General features: G+C 41.9%; 1 protein-coding gene across 2 annotated transcripts in view; it reads left to right on the top strand.

The window, feature by feature from the left end:
- The window catches only part of Tmcc3 (transmembrane and coiled-coil domain family 3), a 265,021-nt gene that overhangs the window by 186,672 nt on the left and 50,500 nt on the right, over positions 1–27,849 (top strand). The window contains exon 1 of one of the 2 annotated variants that reach the window (XM_047549426.1): positions 3,280–3,539. The exons of the other annotated variant lie outside the window; for it this stretch is intronic. Coding sequence (XP_047405382.1) covers positions 3,462–3,539 — 78 coding nt within the window. The 5' untranslated portion in view covers positions 3,280–3,461. Of the gene's footprint in view, positions 1–3,279; positions 3,540–27,849 lie in introns of those variants that run through there. 2 annotated transcript variants of the gene reach the window in all.

Raw genomic sequence — 27,849 nt, 5'->3', positions numbered from 1 at the left:
CACTACTTTCTGCAGAGAGAGGCTTTTGAAAGTATCTTTAGAGTCAGAGAATTGTTGGACAGTCTTTCTCTCCATACCCCACCTCTGGATTTTCAGAACCTAGGCATTGGCATTACCTCCATACAAAGGGAGGTCTATTTTCCTCCTGGGTCCTTCTTGCCAAAAAAAGAGCCAGATGGTGATGAGCACTGCTTGTTTTCTTTCTTTTCTAGAGAGATTGCTCTAGTGCTATTTAATTTGTGTATTTATAAAAAATTATTCTGTAAGAGCACCCAGCAGAGCAGCTTTTGGGCTTATGAAATAAATCTAAATGATCTAAAAAAGAACGTCTTCTGTTAATTGAAATTTAAGTGAGCCTGATAACATTTTAATTAATCCTTCTCATTGAGGGTTAGCATTCTAAGAAGAAAGATGGAGTTCTCTTAAGGAACCAAGATAGTAACAGGAATGGAAGGTATAAACTCGTTTGCGCCAACCAAAAAGCCCAGCTGTGGTTGGAGACAGCACTTAGGCCTGGCCGGTCTAAATTTATTCATGCACACATATCCCTATGTAATGTACTTCCTATAGCTCTGAGTAACTGGGGAAAAACTGGAGTATCAGGAAGATGAGGGGGGAATTCAGAAATGGGTCTCACAGATTTTCAGAATGGGTCTTCGAAAGATAAAGTTGACATAATGCCTTACTTAACAACAGACTATCTTACGTTTATAGCAAGTTTTATTATTGTAAAAGTGCTGCTATGCTTAACTACTTAGTGATTTGAATTCCAGGATTAAGGATAACATCACACTTGTTGCCTTTAAGTTTTTAAATTATTCTCAAAGATTGTATGTATATTTGTGTATGTATGGATAAATCTGTACCCCATGTACCAACAATAATTTATTAAAGAGTATTATTTATAATCTTGTGTCCTCCTACGGAATGCTTCTTCATGTCTTCACCAGAGATAAATATTGTCCTTAAATTTGTGTTTAGCATGCTTTTGCTTTTCTCAATAGTTTTACTATATGTTTTGCTTTTCCTAGTTTGTATTTCTTTATATTTTTAAACCTTACATGAAAAAAAAAACCCTTACTGTATGCAATTTTCTGTGGCTTGCTTTTTTTCTCAGTATCGTTTGTGAAATTCACCCATATTGATTTTTCAGCTAGAGTTCAGCTTGTGCTTATCTTTTTTACTTTATTACTTCTTTTCATATACAGAAGTTTAAAATTTTTAGTGTTGTCAAAGCTTTATGGTTTATGCTTTTAATGACTTGAGATCATAATGATCTTCCCCCATTTTCTTCTGATAATTTTGTTTTATTTCTCCTGGTATTGATTTCTGTGTATGCTGTGAGATAGGGATTTTTTTTCCTCCTTAAATGGAAATCATGCTTCTCCTTTGCTCAAAAATTTCTACGTCTTCCCATCTTTCTCAAGTTAAGTCAAAGTTCTTATAGTGATCAGAGGGTCCTGTGTGACCTGGCTCTCTGAAACATCTCTACCTTATCTCCTACACCTCGTTTGGGGAATACTGGACTCCTTGCTCTTCCTTGAACACTCCCCAGATTTTCCTACTAAGGGCCCTTGACTTGCTGGTCTGTCTGAAATTTCCAGATTACATTACTGGTTCCCTCACGTCCTAAATCCCTACTCAAATATTGCCTTATTATGGGACCTTCTCTGACCACCCTAGCTAAAAATCTCACTCTACCACTTACACACACCCACTTAGGTGATATCACTCTTACCTGAAAAAACTTCTGGATTTGGTGTAGCTGGATGTGCATTGGAAAAGGGTGCATTTTTCATGTGTTGATTTAATATCTTGACCAACTTTAGGATTAGGTTTTCTGATTCTTCTTAAGTTAGTTTTAGTAAGTTTACCCTCAAAAAGTAAAATTTTCATTTCACTTTTTGAATAGTAATGCTCACAACACAAACATTCAAGTTTAAGAAGCATATACAATCAAAAATAAATCTCTCTCCCATCTCTGACTTCTAATCTGCCTGCTTTCCCCTCTCCTGGCTTCAGTTTCTTGTCTATTTATTTCTCTAATTTCTTGTTTATTCTCCTAGAAATAAACTATGTATATATAAGCATATGTAAATGTATATGCATTGTTTTTACATAAATGGTGGCATTCCATATATATTATTCTGCAGTTGCCTTTTTCTCAACTATATATGTTAGAAATAATTGCATAGCTATACATAGAGGGCTGCTTCATTCTATGACAGTTACTTGCTGAATGGATGTACCTTGATTTAGTTATTTAGTCTCCTTCTGAGGGATATTTGGGAGTTCTCAATCTTGGCAATGGCCTGTAGTCAGTGTTTCTTACCCATCTTTAATCAGTGATTCACCTTCTTAAATTTCTCTTCCGATGTTATTGTCATTTCCCTGTTCAGAAACTCCAGCAGCTGCTGGACACCCACAGAATGAGACTGAACTTCTTACCCTTGAAAGTAGAGCCTCACATGGTCTCAGTGACTTTTTCGCGCTGTCCGTGTGTTCTTGAAGAAACCCCCTAAGCGATGACTTGAGGTTTTCCAAATGTACTTCTGTACTTTCCTTCAGCCTGCTCCTTTCAACCTTAGGAGGGGAGCGAATCCCTCAGGCTAGTCACAGTACACTCTGGTTGGCTCTCTCCGGAACAGCGCTTTAAACCTGTCAGCCCAGTCTCCCATTGGTATGCCGTACATAACCAGACCAGGTGCTTTGCATTTTGGTTTAGGAAACTGATACATAATTGCTCGCCAGTCAGTCCTTTCTCTTCCAGATTCCTAATTCTTTGTAGATGGGGAAGTTTATTGGGAATGGCGAACACTTAAAATGAAAAAAATATGTCCGGACTTTTAAGTAGCTTACAACATGGTGAGTCAGACATGCAGAAAATTAAAATACACAACACAGTAGGAGCTTACTGTATGCCCAGGAAATGCCTTTTTTTTTTTTTTTTTTTTTTTTTTTTTCTTTCAATCTCCGTCCTTAGCCCAGGGTCTGTTTCATGGTAGCTGCCCAATAAGCCCCCCGTTGAGTGAAGAATAACCTAATAGGAAGCATTTAAAGCCATCATTAAAAGTCATCTTTTATCATAAGCACAAATAAGCCGGCAGAGTACATGTCGCTCATCTTTTGAGGAGACACAGGGCAGCGTGGGAGGGGGTGGAACAAGTGTCTGCCAGGGAACGAGGCAGAGAACTTGCACCTGGACAGGGTCTGGGCGCCGAGCGGGGCGGGCCGAGGGGAGGGGGCGGAGACTCGCCTCCCGGTCCCGCCTCCCCACCCGCGGCGGCGGCGGCGGCGGCGGCGGAGCAGGGCGGCCGCGCGGGTGTGGGCGACAGCTGCAGCCGCCCGCGCCGCCCCCTCGGCCGCGGCTCCCGGGGCGAGCCCGAGCACGGCCGGCAGCTCGCGGAGCTGTGCGGCGCAGCAGCCCCCGGAGGCGGAAAGTTCCCAGGCAGGGCGCCGAGATGCCGGGCAGCGACACGGCACTCACCGTGGACCGAACCTACTCCGACCCCGGCCGGCACCACCGCTGCAAGAGCCGGGTGAGAGCCGAGGCTGGGCGGCGGCGGGGGCGCCGAGCTTCGGGGAGCGCGCGCGGGGCCGGGGGGCGAGGCCGGGCGGGGCTTCGGCTCCGCGTTAACTCGCTCCGCCGCGCGCCTCTCCCTCTGCCGGCGTTCTTGCTTTCCCGAAAGACCGCACTGGAGGGGCTGGGGAGGGGCGTCGGAGCCCGGCCTGCAGCTCCGAGCCCCCGCGACCGCCGCCGAGGTGGGGAGCGGAGCACGCCCGCGCCGCCGCTCGGCCCCGCGCTGTCCCGCGCGCCCCGGGCTCCCCGACGGCCCGCGCTCCGCCGCCTGGAGGCGAGGGAATCCCGCCACCCGCCGCACCGGGCGCTGGAGGTCTCGTTGCTGGGCTCTGCCACGCTCGCCCCCAACCTCCCTGGCTCCGCCGCTGGTCCCACCCTCGGGAGGCTGCGGGCCCGCTCTGCCCGAGTGAAAAGTCCGTCTTCTCACTGCCCCTCCAGAGTTTCGAGCCCTTCGGAGCAGGCGCCCTCGCCATTGTTTGCAGTGTAATTTGCTGTTGCTGATTTTGGCTGTGGGCGAAAATAGCTCTTCTAAGCAGACTGCGGGGACGAGTCCTATAGTGCCTCAGTTTAAAGACCGAGGCCGCAGCCAGAGCGCTGGTCTCCCCGGGGAATACCTGTGCACCCATCCCCCCGCCCCTTGCAGGTTTAATCCTCGAGGCTGGATGCTAGGCTCCGAAATCCGTTCGCCTCGTGGCTGATTGAAGTGCCATTTAAAACGTACCTCCTCCACCCTGGCATCTGTTCTGGAAAGAAATACCTGGAGTTGTTCTTGCCCTCGCTTGTCCGAGAACTGGGATTTGGGTGTCAGCTTCCTTGTATAAAGTTCAAGGAGGTAGAACAGGATCAGTTTCAGGCCTGCCACCTTCAATATCCAAAGACCAAGGGGATGGAGATAGTAAAAACAATGAAAGGAATGGGTTGAGACCGCTTCTGCGGGATTCTGGTGTTCAATCATAGTCTCAAGTAGTCATCGGTTGCCCCAGAAGTGAAGTAATTAGCCCCAGGAATATTTTCCTGTTTTCTTTTTAGCACCTTTTAATTAAACAAGATGATTTCAAGTTTTGGCAGTTTGAATATACTTGGTGAAATAATACCTCTTCCCCACTACTTCCCCCTTTTTTTCCCCCTACTTTCTTTTAAAAGTTCATAACTTGTTATGAAAACCAGAAACTCTGTTTAGAAGAAAATGACTTGGTTACTTATAGTTAGAAGTTTCTTGAAGGATGACTGCTCAATAATACAGCTAACTCAAAGAAAGATGTTTTTCTAATGCATTTGTGATTGTACAGAGTCTATAAAGTTAGTGTTGCATTTGACAGAAGAAATTCCAGGCTTAAAAAAATGTGGAGGCCTGGTTTCTCTGCACAACTCTGCTAATATTTGTGTAAACAATAAGATCAGTGATTTTTCAGGGATGGATGGATCAGTGTGAGCTCATTTCAGCAATTGGTAGAATTCACGAAACTTTGCAAAACTCACTGTGCTTTGCCTGTAAAACAGGTAAGAAAGTCTGTACTTCAAGTATTTAGATGGAAAGTGTAACTGAACTGCAGATGGGGTTTTATCTCTGCTGTATCTGTCATAGTTCCATTTCCACACCTGTCTTTTCTGTGAAATTGCCACCACTGTACTTGACAGGATATCTTTATTTTGTTTAAAAGTCTGCTCACATGTTATATATGCTACATTGTTTTGTTAGCCTAGAGATACCTTATTTGAAACAGGGATATTTTAAAACTGACTAGATTTTGTAAGTACCACTTTTTCTAAATTTGTCTATTGGGCAAGTGAGATCCAGTGAGAACTAGAATGGCAGAGAGGATGTCTAGAACCTTAGTAAACAAGATCACAGGTTCTGTGGCAGCAGTGCAGTACTTTCTGAGAGCCTGGTCTAAACTTCTTAACTGTCTACTTTTAGGGTTTTTATTGTTGATATTGCAAGGAGTCAGGAGAACAAGTAAAATCTTGCAAACTCAAAAGAACTTTTCTCCAGTGGGCCTGATGTAATTTTTTAAAAAACACTGATTTTATTTTATTTGTTTGTTTTCAGTGTGGTGCTGAGAATTGAACCCAGTGCCTCACATGTGCTAGGCCAGCACTCTACCACTTGGCTACAGTCCCAGCTTCAAGGGTTTCATATAATTTTGAACCTGTCCTTAAGGGCTGCAGTAAGTCTGCTGTGATGAAGGGAAAAGCAAAAGCAGTTTTGCTGCGCAGAAAGTATTTATCTCATTAGATGATTTTAGCTCCCGTTTTGTGGAACTCCATTAGATGCAGCTATCAAGACATTTCATACTTAAACCCAGAAGGCACACGATGCAAAAGGCAAACATCAAATGGTATTAGGGATTAATTTCTTAACATCACCCTGTCTTTGGGAATAAACTAGTATAAACTAGAATTTAAACCCTGTGGTCTCATTTGGTAAATTAGCTCCCTAAAATAACAATTGGGGATGCTTGGGAAGAGGTGATGAATCTCTCAGCAATATGCAGTTTCCTCCCAGGAACGGGCTGCTCTTTTGAAAATTGTGTTCTTGTTACCAAGTGGTCTTTTAAAAAAAAAAAAAAAAAAAAAAAAAAAATTCAAAGTTAGTACCCTGTTGAGATAACAAGGAAAATATACACATGTCTTTTGTCAGGCTTGTTTAATCCTCTGCAACTGGAATAAAAATGAGGCAGTGTATTATTTTAATATTGTGGGAGTCTGTTTTTATAGCCAGGTGGACTGACCTAGATCCCCCTGCACCTTCAGCAAAAATATAATGTAACTAATGAATTACATGATTGTTTCTAAGCTAACAAGTCAGAATCATTCACATTTTAAAATTTCATTGTGTAAAACTCAGAAATAGTGCTTGTTAGCTTGACACACAAAATACATCTCTACTTTAAAAGAAAGAGCATACATAATTAGAATCCCTTTTTTTTTTTTCCCTTTCCTGCCCTAGATTGTTAAAGCTAATCATCTATTTAAGAATATGGGTGATGTAATTTCTCTACAGTAACTGTTTTTTGTTGTTGTTGTTAATAAATTAGGTGTGAATCAAATTTTTGTTAGTAGGGTTTTCATTTAAGTGTTTGAAAATACCACCTCCAATGATTTGAGCATAACTATGAGCAGCTGGGACTCCAGGCTTAGGCCAGGCTGGATTGTGTTCTTGCTCTTCATAGTTCCTGATTGGCCACCGAGACAGTGTCCTAAATAACCTTTCTGAGCCTGTAGTTACAATCTATAAAAACAAGAGGTGATGAGCTGGGCAGGATGGTACACACCTGTAATCCCAGTTACTTGGAAGGCTGAGGCTGGATTATAAATTTGAGGCCAACCTTAGCAACTTAGACCCTGACTCAGAATAGAAAAGGGCTGTGGATGTAACTCAGTAGTAGAGTACCCCTAAGTTCTTCAGTTCCGGGGCAGAGGGGAATTAATAAATTAAAAAATAAAAGAGTTTAAGGCTGGGCTGAGCAACTTAGACCCCGCCTCAAAATAAAGATAGAACTAGAAATGTAGTTCAGTGATACAGTTCTTGTCTAGCATGCAGAAGCTTGTGGAGTTCAATTCCCCAATACTGCAAATAAAATATCTTGAAAAATAAGTAACAGAGATGATGATAGTCCTTTCTTCAGGTAGTGACTAGGAGTCTTAAATAAGAGAGTGTTGTTAAAAAGAAAAAAAAAAGTTAAGATTGAGCTGACTGTGGTGGTACACATCTGTAATCCCAACAACTTGGGAGGCAGGAGGATCTGCTGTTTCTTGGGAGGCCACAAGTTTGAGGCCACTGTCAGCAACCCCAGCTCAGTGATAAAGTACCCCTGGGTTCAATCCCCAGTACCAAAAAATAAAGAAAGATTGTTTGTGGTCAAATTTTAATCTTATTCTGTTGGTGCCTTGGTTAATCAGAATTGCTAGTCATTTTGAGTGCCTGCTTTCCCCCATCTCTCTAACCTGGGTCTTTCTGACATTTTTCTGGAATTGGTTCCTTCCTCCTATACCCCCAGTCATCTCCTACCCCCGTTCAACCATTAGTATCTTCCCCAACTTCTATTCCATCATATCTGTAAGGACCCCAGTTTATTTCCCCTCACAGATCCATTTTTATTAGGTTCATCTTCAGAAAAGATCTTGTTGTAGTGCAACTTGCTACTGGCAACCCCTTGGACTCTGTACACGTTCTAAACCTTAGTTTCCTCTTCTCCACAGGATGGGTGTTGTAAGGAATAACTATAGTAATGTCTATGAAATGTGAACAGAGTAGTCCATGAGTATTATTCTAGCCAGTGACTTGTTTCATTCTAAAGAGTTCATTAAAGAGACTGTGAATAATGGTGAGTGTCACAGGCCAGATTTTTCTTATATTTGGGATGAATAGATTGATAGGGCAAGTGCTTTTTGAGCTATACTTTGATTTGGGTCCTTGAGAGGAGAATGAATTGCCAGCCACCACCAGCACACCGCCTGTCACATCCGCCATGAGCACCAAGACAGCTGCTACCAAACTGGATCACAGGATGTGTTTTGCTTCAGACCCAATGCCTGAGTTTCCAGGGCTGCTTGCTAAGGTTAGAAATCAACTGAGTGCTAGATGAAAATTGCCCACATCTTGACTTTAGGCGAATCTGCAGCGTTCAGCCCTGCTGTTTCTTGTGTTTTTGTGTTTTCAATAGAGGGGGTGGTGAGAGAAAAGGAAGAGAACCATGAATCACTGTACTGTGAATCAGAATGAGGACTTTTCATTCCTTAGAAAAGGAACATCAGGATGTATGATTTGTGCATAATCCAGCCACTTCATGGACTTGGGAGGGGTGCTACGTGAAGCAAAACAGTAAACTTGTTGATTATTTCTCTGTAAGGAGGCAAGCAGAATATGAAAGAATGCTTAACAATAGTAGCTAATGTATACTGATTACTGACTGCACACCAGGCAATGATAAATACTTCAAATCCACCGTTTCCTTGATCTTCACAGTATCCTACTTAGAACTCCATTTTACAGTTGAGGAAGCTGAGGACCAGCCTGGTTAATAATTTGTTCAAGGTCTTGTGGCTATTAGGAAATGATGGTCGAGCTCAAATTTGAATCCAATTCCAACTCCGTAACTTGGTTCTTAACACTTCTCTGTCTTCCAGTGCCGCCCGGGTGAGTACTGTAGTTCATTCTAGTCTCAGTAAACCAGTGAAGTACTTAGGGTTGGATATGAACAGCTTCAGCAGAACACCTATCCAAATTATGTGTTTTAGATTCTTAAGACACACATTTGGGCAGTCTTTGCACATAGTCATATACTCCTATAAACTTTTAAATGAATGATGGTTTCGAATGATGATTTATGAACATTTTGTAACATCTAGGATGTAAGGATTTGCCCACAGGTTGGGAAAGTCTGAAAGGCTGTTAACAAGTAAGGTCATGATTTAAGAGAATTAGAAAAACATTTTGAAGCCTGATACTTTGTCTCCAGAGGATGAGCCATTGAAGAGCATAATGACTGGATCTTCCTTGTGACCATTGAGTTCAGAATGTGGGTGCAGACACATGTCCCCTCAGTAGATCCTGAGATTGAACTGCATGTCTATACCTTCTGTTCTCTTGGGCCACATACTCAGACACCTCGTGATCTTGCTGGGAAATCCTTCGTAGTAGTAAACCATTGCTCCTTATGTCTCCCCACAGCACACCACACTTTGGGGAAGTACACTGGAGTGGTCCAGAGTGCCAGTTCTCCTTACTTGACCCTCTATAGTATATACCCTTAGACATGTTACCCAAGGTACCTTTTTATAAAAAGTGTCATGGTGCTTCCCTTGGAGGACTGTTGTGAGAAATAAATGATGTAGGGTATATAAGCACTGCCCAGCCAGCACCTGTTAACTGGTCAGTTCATATAATATGGGGAAGGAATAATCATAAAACGCCTAACAGCAGTGTAGCTGTCAGCCATTGTAGGAGGTTCAGTGGAATTCAGACTGTAGGTGTGATTTCCAGTACTTTACATTTTCTCCAGAGACCAGATCTTTTCAAGGATTGTTTCCTGAAGAAGCCACAGGAAGCCACATCTAAATGATGGTTGTAAACTTGTATCTGCCTCAGGTCTGTCTGAGGGGCTCCTGATAACTAAAAACACTCCAAAGGGCAGTTTAGAAGAGAATTTTATGTATTCATTCATTTTTTTTTTTATCTTGGGGATTGAACCCAGGACATCATATGCTAAACATGTATTCCACCACTGAGCTACCCCTAAGACCCTGGAAGGGAACTTAGATGTTAACTTCAGATCATTTCATTTACAGAAGTAGAAAAAGTATGTCAGCCAGAGTGTAATCAGTAACGTCATGTAACTAATACAGATTGGGACTCACCATTATCCCATCTGCTGTCTTAATAGAGAGTTTTGTATAGACATATATTTATTTGCCTTAATACACACAGAGACAAAAGAGAGAGTGTATGCACACACAGACATGTGCTGGGGATTGAACCCCCCCAGGGCTTACCACATTAAATTTTCTGGAATAAACGTCTTGATTAAACTAGGTAAACTAAGAACTTAAAATTATTTTCAGTAGAAAATTGATGAACAGGTTTAAAATTTTGTTAATTTTCTAGGTGAAAATGTGTATTTGAATGATTTATTATTAGGTCATTATCCTTATGAGTTTTAGTTCCAGATTTTTTGGCGGGCCAGAGGTGAAGAGGGGTGACAACATAAAGTTACATAGCTGCACTAGATTGTTACCACTTTTTAAAAATTATCTTTATGCCTTTTTGGTATTTTTCAATGTAAGTTTTTGTGAAATGAGTCCACCAGTTGGGAATTAGAGGTTAGGGGAAAAGGTATAAAGATGCATAAGCCGTAGAATGCATCATATATTCTGGAACCTAACTTTCCACCTGGGTCTGCTGTTGCCTCTAAGTGCTCAATTCCTGTGAGTCTGATTGAGAGCATCTCCCTGCCTCTAGTGTTTTGGGTATACGGGTTGGGGGTGTCCCTTAACCACAATGCTTGAGACCAGAAGTGGGATTTGGGATTTGGGATTTGCTTTTTAATTTTGGAACATTTGCATATGCACAGTGAGATAGGACCTGTCTCTAAACACAAAATTGACTTTTCCCATACACATAACCTGGAGATAATTTTATACAGTATTGTTTTCTGTGCGTGTCCTTTGACTGCAGCCTGTCACATGAGGTTCCGGTGGAATTTTCCACTATGTTGTCATGTCAGTTTTTAAAAAAATTTCAGATTTTGGAGCATTTCGAGTTTTGGGATTAGGGATGCTCAATATGTATATAACTTATGCAACACATTCCTTAAACCCAACCCAAAACCTCGATATGGTTCTTGACCAAAGAAAGTATCATCTGCTGTAGCACTGGGAGAAAGACAGTCACAGCTGCTGTGACAGTCACAACTGTTGAGACAATGGTTTACTGAGAGATGGCATGTCCAGGGCCTAACCCTGGCGCAGTGCTCTGCTGAGGGAAAATCCGTGGGACTTCTGCCTTACACATTGACTTGAGCCCAACCCAAGAGTAAGGTATGGCTTTTATTGCAAAGCACAAAAACATTTCCACCAAGACATCCCACATGCATCTCGAAGTCTGTATGTCAGACATCATTCTCTCAATCTCCCAGCTCCCAATTAGTCTCTTCCCATACAGCCAGTCCCCAAACCTGGGATGCTTCCTCAGTACTGCCCCCGCCCCCGCCCCAACCATCCATTGGTTTACATCTTAAATGTTGCCTAGCCATCTTTTCCTTGTGATCTCCAGCTTCACCTCTCAGTGGATCTCTAAGCCTGTGGACTTGAAAGTCAACTCTTTCACTTACCAGCTTGTAAGCAACCACGGGAAGTGGTGTTAGGAAACCCATTACCGGCATAGCGTTTAGTCCTGGCGTTGAGTCACTCATGGCCTACCACAGTTTCCCAGCCTTCAGTCACCCCATACCTCCTACGTGCTGCTTATTACCTCCTGGACTGTAATTTACCTGATATTTCTAAATCAGTTCACCCCTTAACTTAAATTTGTTTTTAAAGTATAATCATTACTATTCCAGCTAAATATCGTTTGAGTTTGAGCCTACAGTGCCAGATTCATTGGAGAGCAAGTGCTGGGGCATTGCTGGGGAGCTTTTGGCACCCCACAGAGTTCCTCCTAGACTGAATCAGTTGGATGGGATTGAAGGTTGAAGAGGGAATCACCTGCTCGTGGTGACTCTTATTTAATGCTTTTGTCTTAGACCACCTAAAGTAAAGATTGTTTAGAAAAGCACTAGTCTTAATGTATACTTTTCTCTCTTTCTTTGATGAGATACTTAATTTTAGACCTGTGGCCTACCAGATGCTTAGATATACTTTTTCCCCTCATGGATTCTGTTAGTTATTAACCATTTCCCTTTTTACTTTGGCCAACAGGCAACTCAAATTTAAATTTCAACAGAACCGAGTGAGAGATAATGGACTGCTTATTTTTACCTCCTGATTTGGACTTTCATTTATAATGTATATTTTCCCTGGTCTGGTTGTAAAGTAAGAGTGTTGGGGGGGGTGTGTGCATGTGTGTACACTTACATTTGTGTATGTTTACAGGATTTGAGCTATTCAGCACTTTATTGTAAAACAGGCTTTGTGTTTAATGATTTGTTCTGAGCATGTTTAAGGTACCATGTTTCACTGCACAATACTCACAGATTTTATGCCAGTTTTTTTAGTGGAGTAAAACCATTATGTGAAGCTTTTTTTAAAAAATGTGCTGGTATTATTTAAAAATCATTTTTTTATTAAACTGTCTGGTGCAGGATTAGGATACACAGGCTACTCGTGAATATATGTTAATGCCCTGACGTGATGCAGTGGAATACGGAGGCTAGGCCGAGCTGTGATGTCTGATGGGGTAGGTGTATTCAGGGTACTTCCAACATTCAAATTAAAATGGGTTTATTGGGAAGCAATGGTGTACTGTAGAATGTTATTGATTTATGATCACAGTGCAAAAGAGATCCACATTTGAAGTTCAGTGTCTACTGAATGTGTATCAGTTTCACACCATCCTAAAGTTGAAAAATCATACATCAAACCATCATAATTCAAGAACCATCTGAACATGTGTTTCCTGTAATGCACCCTGAATCCTTTGCGTACCAGATGGAATATAAATTGGTCGATTTAACATTTATAAATGACTGACATTTGGGATGAGTAGAAACTCTCTGGTTAGTGGATGGCAGTCTTGTCTGGGTGGGAACCCTAGAGATTGGAAATGAGTGCTGCTCACCGCCAGCTGGGTGTCTCCCAGGTCTTCTGGGCACCTGAGAAAAACTGAGGCAGGCAGTAGAAGACCTTAGGCCAAAGCATAGAACATCCAGAAGGTGGGAATTTCAGGCCAGGAGAGATAGTGGAGAGAGAAGAAATTTAGGCTGTTTTCTATGAAGTAAAGTTGACCCTAATAAAGGAATGTATGTAGGTTGTTGTAATGTGAGGGCATTGAACAGTGCCTGGAGCTGCATCCCTTCAGAGAAATTTGAATATAAGCTCTTGTTCAAAAATAAAGCATGCCGTGCTCTTCCTGAAGACAGTCCTGCAGCACCTAAGTGTGAGTCCTCCGTGTGTGCCACTGTGGGTCGGGGCCCAGAAGTCCCTTTTATCTCTTTGTAAAGCTATTATGATCAGCCTCAAGGCCTGAACTTGACTTCAGATATCAACAGTGTACTATTTTAATCTCACTAATTGGAACAGGTGGCCTCTATTTGAGACTGAATCACTGGCTGGCATAGATTTTAATGTATCTAACAATATGAGGCCCATTCAGTAAGAGCTGTGTCTGTGGGCACCTTCCCTGTCTGTTCTTGGGGGTTGGTTGTGTTCTTTTTATTGAGGCATGGAGCCTGGCACATGGGTGGGGCTTGGAAATACGAGCCGAAGGAGTCTGCTGGAAGCTGCACTGTGGGACTCAATCTGCATGCTCTGCTCTTGATCCATCTTAGTGCAGATTAATTTGTCTTAATTGTGGCACAGGATTCCAGCATATGGTTATTCCATCATTTATTTAACCATTTCCTTATTAAAGGACATATGGCTTCCAATCTTTGGTGATTACAGACACACCAGTGGCTTGGACATGCTTCTTTAGTAGGCTAAATCCCTAGCAGTGGGTTTGCTCAGCTGAGAGGCACTCAGATTTTGAATTAAAATATTGCCAAATTGAACACGGTACCTATTCTGTGTCAAAACACCAGCAGCAGTGAACAAACTGTTGACAGTTTATGTAACCACCTGCAATGTGTGAACATGCCTCAACTCCCATCCTTCCAGTGCAGGGTTTTATCAAGGTTTTTGATCCTTGTCAATCTGAGAATTGAAACTGGTACCTGATTTTAAATTTTTTCTTGTTATAAAAGAGATTGATCATATTTTACATTTTTTACTTTGAAGTGTTTAAATATCTACAGGAAGTTGCAGGAAACAGTAGAGATGTCCCATGCACCTCCTCAGCCAGTTTCTTCAATAGTTACAGCTTATAGAACTGTAATTAATACATTAATTGATTATATGTTCATATACCTAAAAATAGTTTGTCGACTATCTGTTTACATATTCTGGCCATTTATCTGTTGATCTTTTTAAAGATTTATAGAAATTTTTTTTTTTTTTACTTATTAAACAAATTGCTTTACACATACATGTTTCCCAATTTGTTATTCCTGGACTTTATTAATTTTCTACTATTGTGTAATAAATTACAAACTTGGCAACTTAAAGAAACAACACCCATTCATTATCTCACAGTTTCCACAGACCTAGAGTCCAGTGGCAGCTTACCTGCACCCTCTGTTAAGAGGCTAGGCTATTTCCAAGCTTACTGGTGGATTACAGAACTGAGTTCTTGGAGCTGTAGGACTGAGACCCTCAGCCCCCAGAGGCTTCCCACAGTTCCCTGACACATGATGCTTTCCACAACATGGAGTTTGTTTCTTCAAGGCTGTGGGACAACAGTTGCTGAGACATTTTGTTTCTTAGCCTTAGATCCTCTTGTTAAAAGCTGACCTGCTTAGGTCAGACCCATCCAGCATGCTGCCTTTTGATTAAAGGCAACTGATTAAGGACCTTACTTACATCTGAAAAATTCTTTCATCTTTGCCATATGAGATATCCTAGTCATGGGAGTGAAATCCCATTGAGTTCACAAGTCTTGCTCCTACAAGGGGGATCCTATTTGGGGGCTGTCAAAGAATTCTGCAGGTTGCTGATGTCATTATTGTTTTGTGTGTGCTGAGCACAGGGGTAGCACATTGACAGACTTAATATATATTAATGACACTTTGTTATGTTTGGAAATTTTATGGTTTATAGGTTGTCATTCTTACAGTGGCCTTTGTACTTTCAGATTCTTTTAAAAACGAACACACCTGTGTTCTCCTAATATATTTTATGATTTTTATGCTTAAATTTTGAACCAGTTAGAATTATTTGATTCCCTTTTAGATATCTATACAGTTATCCCAGTACTATTTTTTGCATAGTTACCTGTCTTTAAAAATACTGCTGTCCATATATATCTGATTTTTGTAAATGTTTACTTTTTCTCTGAGCTTGAAAATTAATGAACTCAGAAGGTTGTGATTCTGGTGCATCTATTCTGGATTGATATCCTCCTTTTACATGCTCCTGCCTCCTTCCCCAGGGATTTGATACAAGCGTTTTGAGAACACCGACTCATATGATTAGAAATTTTCCAACAGGCCTGAGTCCAATATATCGTTTACATTAAGGAAGGAACAAAAGTCTAGGGGAGAAAGGATAATACAGGTGCGTGTGGTTTAAGTTTCCCTTTTAGTTCTCTTAGGAATGAAATGTCACCTCTCAAAAATTCTATTTAATATTATAAAATCCTGCCCTTTAAGCTGGCTGTCGTGGCATATGCCTGTTGTCCCAGCTACTCAGGGTCCTGAGGCAGGAGGATCACTCGAGACCAGCCCGGGCAACAGAGCCTGTCTTAAAAAAAAAAAAAGAAAAGAAAAATCCTGTTCTATCATTTTCCAAAAATCTGCTACCATATAAAGAATGTGCATTGTTTCCCAAAACGCCTTTGCTTCATTAAGAACTTGTGGCACACCATTCCAGCTGGGGAGGAAGAAGGGCAGGAGCCAGCCTGACTTCCTTCTGCAGGGCCCAGGGTGACTGCGTTGTCAGTCTCTTTTTCTCGTTTGGTTAATATGTAGGATCCTTGAGCCCAGCCCTGTACTGTGAAATTTAAGGTGATTTGTCATTTTTGATAGGATATAAATACTAAAAGATTTGAAGGGAGTAAGCTGTTTGTTTATCTGGCTTAATTATTCTTTCTTGTATGTTACCCCTGTGCCTTGTTAATAGCTATTTAGGGGTTGCTCTCTGCACCTATGATAATTACTGAACCGTCCACCTGCCTGTATCTCTGCATCTGACGCAGAGGGAAACTAAAGCTGTTGGCCGTGCCCAGACACTAACACTTACCATTTCATAACCTTACCTAAGAGCATGTTAAGGGTGGAGTGACAAGTGCTTTTATTACATGTGCTTTTGTTTGCCAACAGCACTGTGCCTCTGAAAACCTCCTGACTTAAGCCAATTACCATATAATATTTGTTGTGTAGAGTCAGCCAAAGCTTACCTCGTGTGCAGGGCGGGTTAGAAGCACTCACTGAGTTGGCGTCTGTTGGGTGTTTGGGCACCAGAGGACAAGCCAGAGTCTTCATTCAGGTGGCTCGTGCCTGCCCTCCCCGGGAGCAGCAGGGATGCTCACACACATCATAACCTCCAGCACCTAGAAGGACTCTGTCGTTCGAGTGGGTTGGGAGCACATTAAACTACTGCTGAGAAATTTGACCAGCAGTCTGGCCATTTAAAATGGGCCAATAGCAAGAAAGTTGTTGAAGTACTCAGGGCTCACATTAAACTCTGATTTTTAAAGACTTCAAAAGAGATCAGGAGTCTTGCTGTATAAGGCCAGTTTTGCACAATAAGTCCACAGTTCCAACATTGTTTTGAAACTTTTATTTCTTTAAGGAAGTGAACTCAATAAACTTGTGTGCCTGTGACTTTCTTTAAATCCTTAGTTTTAAAATAAGTTGTTGGGATAATTTTAATGGTAATGGATTATTAAATAAGAATAACCAAATTCTGTTGAAAGACAAAGAGATACTAATTCTGGATACAGAGGTATTGTAAGTTTTCTGATACTTTGGATATTTGGGAAATCAGTTACTTTGTTAGTAAATAATTCTTTAAAATAATTGCTTCTTAGTTTATTTACTCAGCAACCTGAATGAGCCCCGATTGTTTTTCTAGGGCTACTAACTTATTAAACTCTCAGTGGATTTTAATTTTCTTATGTTTGTGAATGCTTTGGCTGTTGAATTTAAGGTTGAAGTTAATGACCTGTGGACATAAATGCAGTGACATCAGATTCCAGAATTATAAGGCAAGGAAGTGGCCCATGAGAAATAGCAGATGTTTGACAAAGAGGACAATGTTCTGAGCCTGAAGAAAATCCATGTCAAATCATTAGCCAAGAGGTTCTGATTGAATATAGAAAGTAGACAAATTTATTTTTAATTGCTAAATCTTAAATCTTTCAAATATGGAAAAAAGGCATTTGGGGGAAAAAAAAAGTGAGACCCATATTCCTGCCTCCCACATTCAACAGATGTTAGCCTTTTGACTTGTCTGCATCTGATTTCACTTACTTACTTTTAAGAAATAAAAGATCCCATGTACAGTTACAGGGGTGCCTCTTTCTTCCTACTTCCTCAGAGTTCTCTCTAACCTGAAGTTGTTCTCTGTTGTTTCTTTTAATATTTTAACACTTTGAATGAATGAATAAGCAATATGTTGTTTCTTGAGTTAAAACTTTACATAAATGACATTTCTTGTAACTTGCTATTTTTTTAACACAGTACCTTCATTTCCTGAACCAGAGTGTGATACAGCCCTCCTTTTCTCTCTCTCTCTCTCTCCCTCCATCTCTCTCTCTCTCTCTCTCTCTCTCTCTCTCTCTCTCTCTCTCTCTCTCTCTCTCTCTCCCTCCTTTTTTTTTTTTTTTTTTTTTTTCTTTTATGTGTGAATGTGGTATTGGGGATTGAATTCAGGGGACTCTACCACTGAGCCACATTCCCAGCCCTTTTTATTTTTTTTATTTTCAGACAGTCTCATTAAGTTGCCGAGGCTGGCCTTGAACTTCTGATCCTTCTGCTTCAGCCTCCTGCATAGCCAGGATCACAAGTGTGTGCCACTGCCTGTTCCCAGCTCCAGTGTATTTTAAGAGTACTGAGATATGCATGTATGGACAGAGATTAAAAAAAAATGACTGAAATCCCATGCCTCATGTGTGGTCCAGTTTGTTTTTCTCATGTGATTACAGCAGCATTATGAAAAGGTTAGAGTGTCAATTTATAATGTTAGTTTTTAAATGTTTTGTGGCTTCAAAATATAGAAGGCATACCTTAAATATTCTTACCTATACCGCATGAGGTTAGAGCCGGTGTTTTGTGTTAACTTAGTGAATTAATTGATTAGAACTTCTCTAACAAAGTACCACAGACTGGGTGACTTAAACAACAAAATTTCTTTGTACATTTCTGGAGGCTGAAAATCTGAGATCAAGGTGTCAGTGGGTCATTTCTTCTGAGGACCATGAGGACCCAGCTCCTATTCTTGTGGTTCACCTTCTTTTCCCTGGGTCTTCATATCAGCTTCCCTCTACACGTACGTATCCACGTTTCCTCCTCTCAGGAGGACACTGAGCATTGCTGGATGTAGGCCCACCCTGATTATCTCATTTTTAGCTTAATTACCTCTTTAAAGACTTTATCTTGAAATGTGGTTAAATTCTGAGGTACTATAGGTTAGGACTTAGGTATTCAGTTTTTTTAGGAGGACACAACTCGTCCCAAAACTCCTAGGGTCTGTGGATTTTATCTGTGACACACAGATTGCCTATTTTTAGGGAAGAGTTCTCCAGCTTTCTTTGGAATGATTTTCCATGGTGGCAGATGACCATTAAAAAAACAGGTTAAATGTAAGCTCTGGTTTCAGAATTATAATCATCAATGTTATATATTTATTGGCATGTTAAGAAGTCATGCTTTTATGTTGATTAGAAGAGTGTACAAAATATTATACAAAGTACCATTTTTGCTTAAAAATATGGTATCTGCAAATAGAACATTAGTAAAGCTGGCATAGGTGACTAGGTATCTTGTGCTATGACAGGGGCTTTAAAACAGTCCTTACCACAGTATCGAGCAATAGATAAAATCATACATTATGAATGAAGAACTAAGTCTCAAACTCAGGTTAGCTGTCATGTCCAAGATCATACCACTAAGTGAAAAGACTGGAACTTAGTAAACCCAGATGGATCCACATTCCCAAGCCTTTGCTCCCAATCCGTAGGTGGAACTACCCAACATCAGGAAGGGTAGCAGCCCAAACATAGGTACTGTTTACTTCTGCTGGGTGTTTTATTTTCCTCTTGTAGCTTCTAAAATAAGTAGGTTTTATAATTCATGGTAGTTAAATGAGAACATGTATAACTTTTTACAAGAACTTTTAACAAAGAGTGATAATAATGGTTAGATGGGAAGGTCTCCATGTGACCCTATATATTGAGATGAGCAGCCTGCATCCTGAGGAGGAGAGGATAACTCACATGAATGAATTTTGTCTGATTTCTTCATCACTGAGCTCCTCATCTGGTCCAGTGGTCGAGATGGGTGACCACAAGAAGGGAGCTAGTGGCAGCGCTGGGTTGTGGGTTACCCAGGCTCACACCCCAGAACAGGGCCCAGAATTCTCCCCTGGCTTTCTTCCAAGTCAGGGCTGATTTGAGGCAGGTTTGCCCTGTCTCAAGATGGTGGGAGAAAATGTAAGGAGAGGTGGCACTGTCCTGCAGTTCCCTTCATTGTCCTTAGGGCCCTACCAAGTGCTCAGCGCTGTGCCTTGAGGTGCTTCAACCAGCACAGGTCTGCATGGGTCATGGTGCTGCAGGGTGGCAAGGACTGTTCTCCAGGGAGCCCTGGTGTCACATGGTCCTCTTTAGGAAGAACTGACCCCCAATCTATCCTGAGAGGCTCTGAACCTGATGAGGGGTGTCAGCTGTCAGTCTCCCCAGCCCACCCTCCTGCAGGAGTGTCTCCTGTGGTTTGTAGGGTATTTGTGGGAGAAGAGAACAGATGGTACCGGTGTTCAAGGGTTTGTTCCCCTCTGATTAGCCCTTTGACCTGCATTTTGTATATGTGTGTACATATACACATATATTTTATATCCTTCTGCAAAGGAAATAATCAATCCCTGGTGTCACACATAGGTTCTTTGATTTTACTCAGATGGAAGATGCTGCAGAAAAGGGAGGAACAGGGATGTTAATTGTCATGGCAACCAGCAGGTTTTTATAGTGGAACACTGCCTTTGTAACCCAAATCCGTCACCTTTTTGCTAACTGCAGAATACAGACTGACGCAAATTCAAATTATAGTACCATCTCTCATTGGGGCAGGGGGCTAGGTGCTTTTTGGAAACAATCTTGCAGCGATTTCAATCCCTCCATAGAACTTCAGAACCAAAAAGCAGACCCTAAGTGCCCTAGAATTTTATAAAAGTCAGGCACTTAAAGCTTTCCTGTTACTGTTATTTGTCACCCCCATTTCCCACCACCACCACCAACAGTCTGATCCCTAAGGAACATGGAATGAGGTTGAGTGTAGTTTAGCAGGCATTACACGTTCTCTGGCACAGGCTCCTTCTTCCTTGGGAAAGTATTCCATCTCCCGTCTTTCGCCTGTTTTGCTCTTTGACCTGGTGCAGTCTTACACTTGTTTCTTCAACATCCGTCAGTTGCTGAGATGCTCAGAATCTCTCATTCCTGCAATCACTATGTAGACACTACCCTCTGTTGGCTGCCTGAGACCTCCTGGAGAATCGAACCCTTGTGGAAACCCTTGGTAGCTCTGGGAGGTTTCACTGGGCGTACAAAAGGCAAGAAAAGAGCCCTCATGCAAATAGATGGAGCTTAACTAGGGACAACAGACCTCCTTGAGTGCTTAAGCAGAGTTTCTTAATGATAACTTGGATCAGAAAAGTGAAAAACAACCTGCTCTTCGCTGCCCCCAGCATCCTGGCCTGAGGGCTCCTCTTCTCCTAGACCACACCTGGAGCTTGCTTGCTCTGGGACTGTTGGTTCCAGTGGAAGCGAAGACAGTGAATGCTTCCTTGGAGAATAATACTGAGCTTGGTGGTACCTGCATGTCCCCAGCATGTGGCACGGAAAAGGAGTCTCTTGGGCACCCTTTCCTGGCCCTGAATTGAACAAAATTGTCTCCTTTTCACCCTTCCTTCCCCCAAGTCAAGGAGCGTGGTATGTGGGAATGTCAGGCTAGAATCCATTCGTGCTGCATACTTGTGGCTCGTGCTTGTAACAATTCAGCTTCCAGCCTCATTCAGCACATTCGTTTAACAAGCATATATTGAGCACCTGCTGTGTGCCAGACATTCCAAGGAAGAAAACAATAATTCCTGCTGTAGTTGGGCCTAAATCTGGTATTGTAAGGCAGACAATGCAGAGTCATAGGTAAAATCCCCCGCCTGCCAAGTGGTAGAAGTGCAGTATTGAAAGACAAAGCAGGGAAGAGGACTGGGAGGCCCAAGTAGGGGTAGAGGCAGGCAGTTTTAAAAAGGAGACCATTTTAGTCAGCTTTTTCACTGCCGTGACTAAAGGATCTGACCAGAACAATTTTAGGAAGAAAAGTTTATTGAGGGCCCACAGTTTCAGATGTCTTAGTCCATAGAAGGCCGGCTGTATTCCTCAGGGCTCCAGGTGAGGCAGAACATCTTGGCAGAAGAGTGGCAGAGGGAAGCAGCTCATGTGATCAGGAAGCAGAGAGAGACTCCACTCTCCAGATACAAAATATATACCCCATAGCCACGCCCCCAATGAACCACTTTTTGTAGGCACCCCCCCCCCCCACCGTCTCCAGTTACCACTCGGTTAATCCCATTAGGGATTAATTCACTGATTAGATTAAGCCTATAACCCAATCATTTCTCCTCCAGACCTTCTTGCACTGTCTCACACGTGAGCTTTGGGGGGACACCTCACCTCCAAACCATAACAGAGATGAAATGGAAACTTCTCTCAGAGGTGACAGAAGTGAGCTGTCCAGCTGCCTGAGGGAAGAGCAGTTCAGACACAGGCATCCTGCCACCAGAGAGAACCTGCAGTGCCTGAGGTGCATCAGGAGCTTGTGACGGAGCAGGGGTGAGGAGCGGGACCTGGCCCGAGAGGTATGGGAAGGCCAGTTCATGGGCCAACACGTGTTTTTCAAGGACATCTTTGATTGATGGATTACAGAGAGATTGCAGGTGGGCATGCTGGCCAGGGAGACCTGTGAGGAGTGACAGCAGGGGCTTGGACTAGAATGATGGCCGTGGAGGTGATCTATAAATTTGGGCACATTACAGCCCTCCTTCAGTGTGCCGAGAGCTCTGCATGGTGACGTGAAGAGGCAGTGTGGTGCCAGTGCTTTGGGGACGATGGGCCTGGTTTTAAAATCCTGGTTTTTCTTCTTTCAAGCAGTGTGAAGTCACCTTAGTCAGTTTGCCCAAGCCATTTGAGCTTCACACCCCTCATGTTAAAAAATAAGTTTAATTCTTTCCTTGTCGGGTGCTGGAGGCTTGTGTAAGATGATGTACACAAAGGCCTTCCCCGACTCCTTTGCTCAGCTTACAGCCAGCTTGGGTGCTCCTCCGACCCCACCTGTGCCTAATCTGTTGTGAGCCTTTGTATCCTGGTACCTTGTGGTTTGCTCGCTCACTCTACCAGAGGTGGGCAGGGGTTGTGTCTCCAGTGCTTGGCACACATTGCAAAATACATGTGTGAATGGACAGAGAAATGAGGGAGGAAGCAAGGAAGGAAAGACTGTATTAAGAAATCCGTGGGCTGGGCTTATAGCTTGTGAGCCTAGCATGTGTGAGGCCCTGGGTTTGATCCTCAGCATCACTTAAAAATAAACAAAAAAGATATTGTGTCCATCTACAACTTAAAAGTTAACTTAAAAAAAAATTTCATGCCTAGATATGAATATAATATTTGAGTTCACACATTCCAGCAAGACAGCAGCACTTTTTCTTTTCAGAGTTCAATGTTTAAGTACATCAAAATGATTAGTAAAGGCCTTGGCTACGTTTTTTATTTAAATAAGTCTAATTAGGGAAGGCAATTTCCATATTTTAAAATTTATCTTCTCCCTGCTTCTGACTTATAGAAAAATGTTTGTTCATAGATGCTAATTGATGTTTTTACTTAAGACATTCTTCAAGGATAAAATATTTTTTTAGCAAATTTCATCAGCCTTCTAAGGAAAATTTTCCCTCAGCATTTTATGAAGAAAATGTCACTACATTCAGAATACAAAGGTAATAATTTAAGTTAGCACTAACGGAAGTTGCTGCTGATCCAAATCACTCCTCACAATGTCAGTAGAGCAGGGACCGGCCCAGAGCAGGTTTTCAGCTGAGTGTGGAACACTTTTATTATTTACTGACTGATTGAAAGGCTCAATCCTAGAAGGACTTTTCTCTGCAGAGAAATTCTGTGTGTGACACCTTTGTTCCCTGTGAGGCCGTCTGCTCTTCATCAAAACCCAAGTGTCATTTATAGTTAAAGCCAGTGTCACGGATTAACTTGTGTCCCCCAAGAAGACATGTTGAAGTCCTAACCCCCAGCACCTCACAGTGCGACCTTATTTGGAAGCAGAGACAATCCAATTAAAATGAGGTTGTGAGGGTGAACCTCTTATCCAGTGTGACTGGGGTCCTTATGAAAGGAGGGAATTTGGACATTGAGAGGGGCAAACAGAGGGAAGGTGACAGGCAGATGCAGGCTTGAGAAACCGCAGGCTGGAGGGTACATTTCCCTCAGAGTGGGTAAGGCTGCCAGAAGCAGAGAGGCCTAGGGTGTTTATTTCCCTAGCATCTCAGGGGCAGGATGGCCCTGCGTACTTCTTGATCGCAGGCTTTCAGCCTCCCAAACTGAGGGGATGAATTTCTGTTGTTTTAAACCACTCAGCAGGGTACTTTGTTTTGGGAGCCCTGAGAAACAATACAGTCAACTTAGGTATTTCCTTATTGACCTGCACCAACTCCTGAGACCTGGCCCAGCACAGGGAGAAATCCAGGAGGCCTGAAACCCCAGGACAGTTCGTGGTTAGCGGGTGGTTATCTCTGTGATTTTTGAAAATGCAGTTATATTTATATTCTTTACCATATTTATATGCATTTACCATCTAAGTAAATGCAGCATTTCTAAATATTTGTAGCAAACTCACGGAACCCCAGAAACAAGTCCATGAACCCAGTTTGCAAAACAGGTGTAAGAATAAGAGGAGCATCTCAGATTCCAGAATTGAGTTGGGAGTCTGCCTCTGCCACTTTGTAGCTTCGTGACTGTGGTTAACTTGTGTACTCTTTCCCACCCTGTTTCTGCACCTGGATGAATACGTGCCTCTCCTGTGGTTTGTTTTGAGTTAGTAAGATGGTCTAGTGTCATGCCTTGCACATGCCAGGTGTCCAGAACTGGTTGAACCACAAAGCCTGGGGTCAGAGGGAAGAACCAGAGGGAGCTGGGGCCCGCCTGGCAGACAGGGGTCTGACTCCTCTTTATGGTCTTTACCTGAGAGGTTCTCACTAAGTGGTTTTCCCCTCCAATGGAAAGTCACAGATTTCTCCGCTGGATGCAGCGGTGCACACTGTAATCCCAGTGACTTGGGAGGCTGAGGCAGGAGGATTCCAAGTTCAAGGCCAGCCCCAGCAACTTGGCAAGGCCCTAAGCATCTTAGTGAGACCCTGTCTCAAAATAAAAAGGACTGGGGATGTGACTCAGTGGTAGAGTGCCCCAGATTCAATCCTGGTTAAAAAAAAAAAAAAGCAGCAGCAGCCACAGATTCCTTTGCTTAAGGGAGAAGACAATATATGATTCAGACATGAGCCTTGTTTGCTTAGCAAAGTAATGAAGACTCAGAGGCTACCAAGTCACATGTCCAGGGTTGGCTGGTCTTGGCATTTGGGCTATTTGTTTATAAAGACAACTAAAGACCAAAAACTCATTTTGTTGTGTTTTCCTGTAAACAAACAAACAAACTTTGAATATAATTTAAATACCATATACTTTGCTCGGGAGGATTGAGAGTTCAAAGCCAGCCTCAGCAAAAGCGAGGTGCTAAGCAACTGAGCGAGGCCTTCTCTCTAAATAAAATACAAAATCGGGCTGGGGATGTGGCTTAGTGGTAGAGTCCTCCTGAGTTCAATCCCTGGTACCCTCAAAAATAAAGTATATAGTTTAAATGTTTTTAATACATTCACAAAGTTGTATAATTGCCACTATAAGCAATTTTAGAAAATTTTCATCACCCTAAAAAAATACCCATTAGTAAGTGTGCTCCATTCCCCAGCCTTAAAACCCCAAGCCTAGTCAAACATCAGTCTACTTTGTGTCTCCATGGAGTTGCCTAGTCTGTACATCTTTCCATAAATGGAGTCACATATTATGTGGCCTTTCAGTTAGCCTAATTTTTTCCAGGTTCATCCACGTTGTAGCATGAATCAGTACTTTATTTTTATGGCTGAATAATATGTATTATATGGATGTTGTAGTACTCACATTTTATCAATTGATCGACATTTGGACTGTTTCCACTCTTGGGCTTTTAACAATAATGCTGTAATAAACATTGGGTACAAATTTTGGGGCGGGTATGTCTATCTGGAATATATAACTAGGAATAGAATTGCTGGGTCATATGCTAATTCTGTTAACCCTTTTAAGGAATTGGCATTTTCCAAAGTGATTGTATCAATTTACATTCTCACCAGCAGTATATGAGTATTCCAATTTCTCTACATCCTCACCAGGACTTATTATGTTTTTTTTTATTATTATAATCATCCCAGTGGGTGTGAAGTGATATTACGTTGCAGTGTTGTGTTGTTTTTGAAAATTTCTGTTAGTGAAAGTAGTTGCTGCATTCACTATATGAGTAGGTAAAATGTCACTGAGAGACTGGTGTAATTAATAATATATCTTCAAAATTTCATGCTTTAACACATTACTTTTTTTAATTTATTCTAATTATACATGACAGTAGAATGCATTTTGACACATTGTGACACAGTGGAGCACAACTTCTCATTCCTCTGGCTGAACATGGTGCTGAGTCACATCAGTAGTGTGATCATACATGTATACAGGGTAATAAAGTTCGTCTTCGTCTTATTTCACTATCCTTACCCCCACACCCCTTCCCCTCCCCTCACTCCCCTCTGCCCAGTCCAGAGTTCCTTCATTCTTCCCTAGCCCCCCAACCCCCACATTATTGATCATCAATCACTTATCAGAGAAAACATATGACCTTTGGTTTTCTGGGTTTGGCTTATTCGCTTATCATAATATTCTCCAGCTCCATCCATTTACCTGCAAATGCCATAATTTCATTCTTCTTTAAGGCTGTGTAATATTCCATTGTGTATATGTACCACGGTTTCTTTATCTGTTCATCTGTTGAGGGCATCTAGGTTGGTTCTGTAGTTTAGCTATTGTGAATTGAGCTGCTGTAAACATTGATGTGGCTGCATCACTGTAGTATTCTGATTTTAAGTCCTTTGGGTATAGGCCAAGGAGTGGGATAGCTGGGTTAAGTGATGGTTCCATTCTAGGTTTTCTGAGGAATCTCCATACTGCTTTCCATAGTGGTTGCACCAATTTGCAGTCCCACCAGCAATGTATGAGTGTACCTTTTCCCCCACATCCTTGCCAACCATTAATGTTGTTTGTATTCTTGATAATTGCCATTCTGACTGGAGTGAGATGAAATCTTATAGTAGTTTTTATTTCCATTTTTCTAATTGCTAGAGATGATGAACATTTTTTCATGTTTGTTGATCAGTTGTATTTCTTCTGTGAAGTGTCTGTTCAGATCCTTAGCCCATTTATTGATTTGGCAGGTTTTTGTTTTTTTTTTTTTTTGGATGTTAAGTTTTTTGAGTTCTTTATATGTCCTGGAGATTAGTGCTTTTTCTGAGGTGCATGTGGTAAAGATTTTCTCCCTTTCTGTAGGCTCTCTCTTCACATAATTGATTGTTTCCTTTGCTGAGAAGCAGCTTTTTAGTTTGAATCCATCACATTTATTGATTCTTGATTTTACTTTCTTGTCCTTTGGGAGTCTTATTAAAGAAGTCAGGTCCTAAGCTGACATGATGAAGATTTGGGCCTACTTTTTCTTCTCTTAGGCTCAGGATCTAAGTCTGAGACTTAGTGCCTAAGACTAGTGCCTAAGTCTTTGATCCACAGTGAGTTGATTTTTTTTTTTTTATTATTGTATACAAATGGGATACATGTTGTTTCTCTATTTGTACATAGAGTCAAGGCATACCATTTGTGTAATCATATGTTTACATAGGACAATGATGTTTGATTATTTTTTTTCCTTCCCCCCACCCCTCCCACCCCTCTTTCCCCTCTATACAGTCCTTCTTTCCTTCATTCTTACCGCTCTCCTTATCCCTAACCCTAAACCTAACCCTAAACCTAATGCTAACCCCTCCCACCCCCCATTATATGGCCTCATCCGCTTATCAGCGAGATCATTCTTCCTTTGGTTTTTTGAGATTGGCTTATCTCACTTAGCATGATATTCTCCAATTTCATCCATTTGCCTGTAAATGCCATAATTTTATCATTCTTCATTGCGGAGTAATATTCCATTGTATATATATATATATGCCACAGTTTCTTTATCCATTCATCAACTGAAGGGCATCTAGGTTGGTTCCACAATCTGGCTATGGTGAATTGAGCAGCAATGAACATTGATGTGGCTGTATCTCTGTAGTATGCTGATTTTAAGTCCTTTGGGTATAGGCCAAGGAGTGGGATAGCTGGGTCAAATGGTGTTTCCATTCCAAGCTTTCTGAGGAATCTCCACACTGCTTTCCAGAGTGGCTGCACTAATTTGCAACCCCACCAGCAATGTATGAGTGTTCCTTTTTCACCACATCCTCGCCAACACCTATTGTTGCTTGTGTTCTTGATAATCGCCATTCTAATTGGGGTGAGATGAAATCTTAGGGTAGTTTTGATTTGCATTTCCCTTATTACTAGGGATGTTGAACATTTTTTCATATATCTGTTGATTGCTTGTACATCTTCTTCTGTGGTGAGTTGATTTTTGTGCAGGGTGAGA

Source organism: Sciurus carolinensis, chromosome 4 (genome assembly GCF_902686445.1).
Source record: "Sciurus carolinensis chromosome 4, mSciCar1.2, whole genome shotgun sequence".
NCBI classification, from domain to species: Eukaryota; Metazoa; Chordata; class Mammalia; order Rodentia; family Sciuridae; genus Sciurus; species Sciurus carolinensis.
This window is presented reverse-complemented; position numbering and strand designations above follow the sequence as displayed.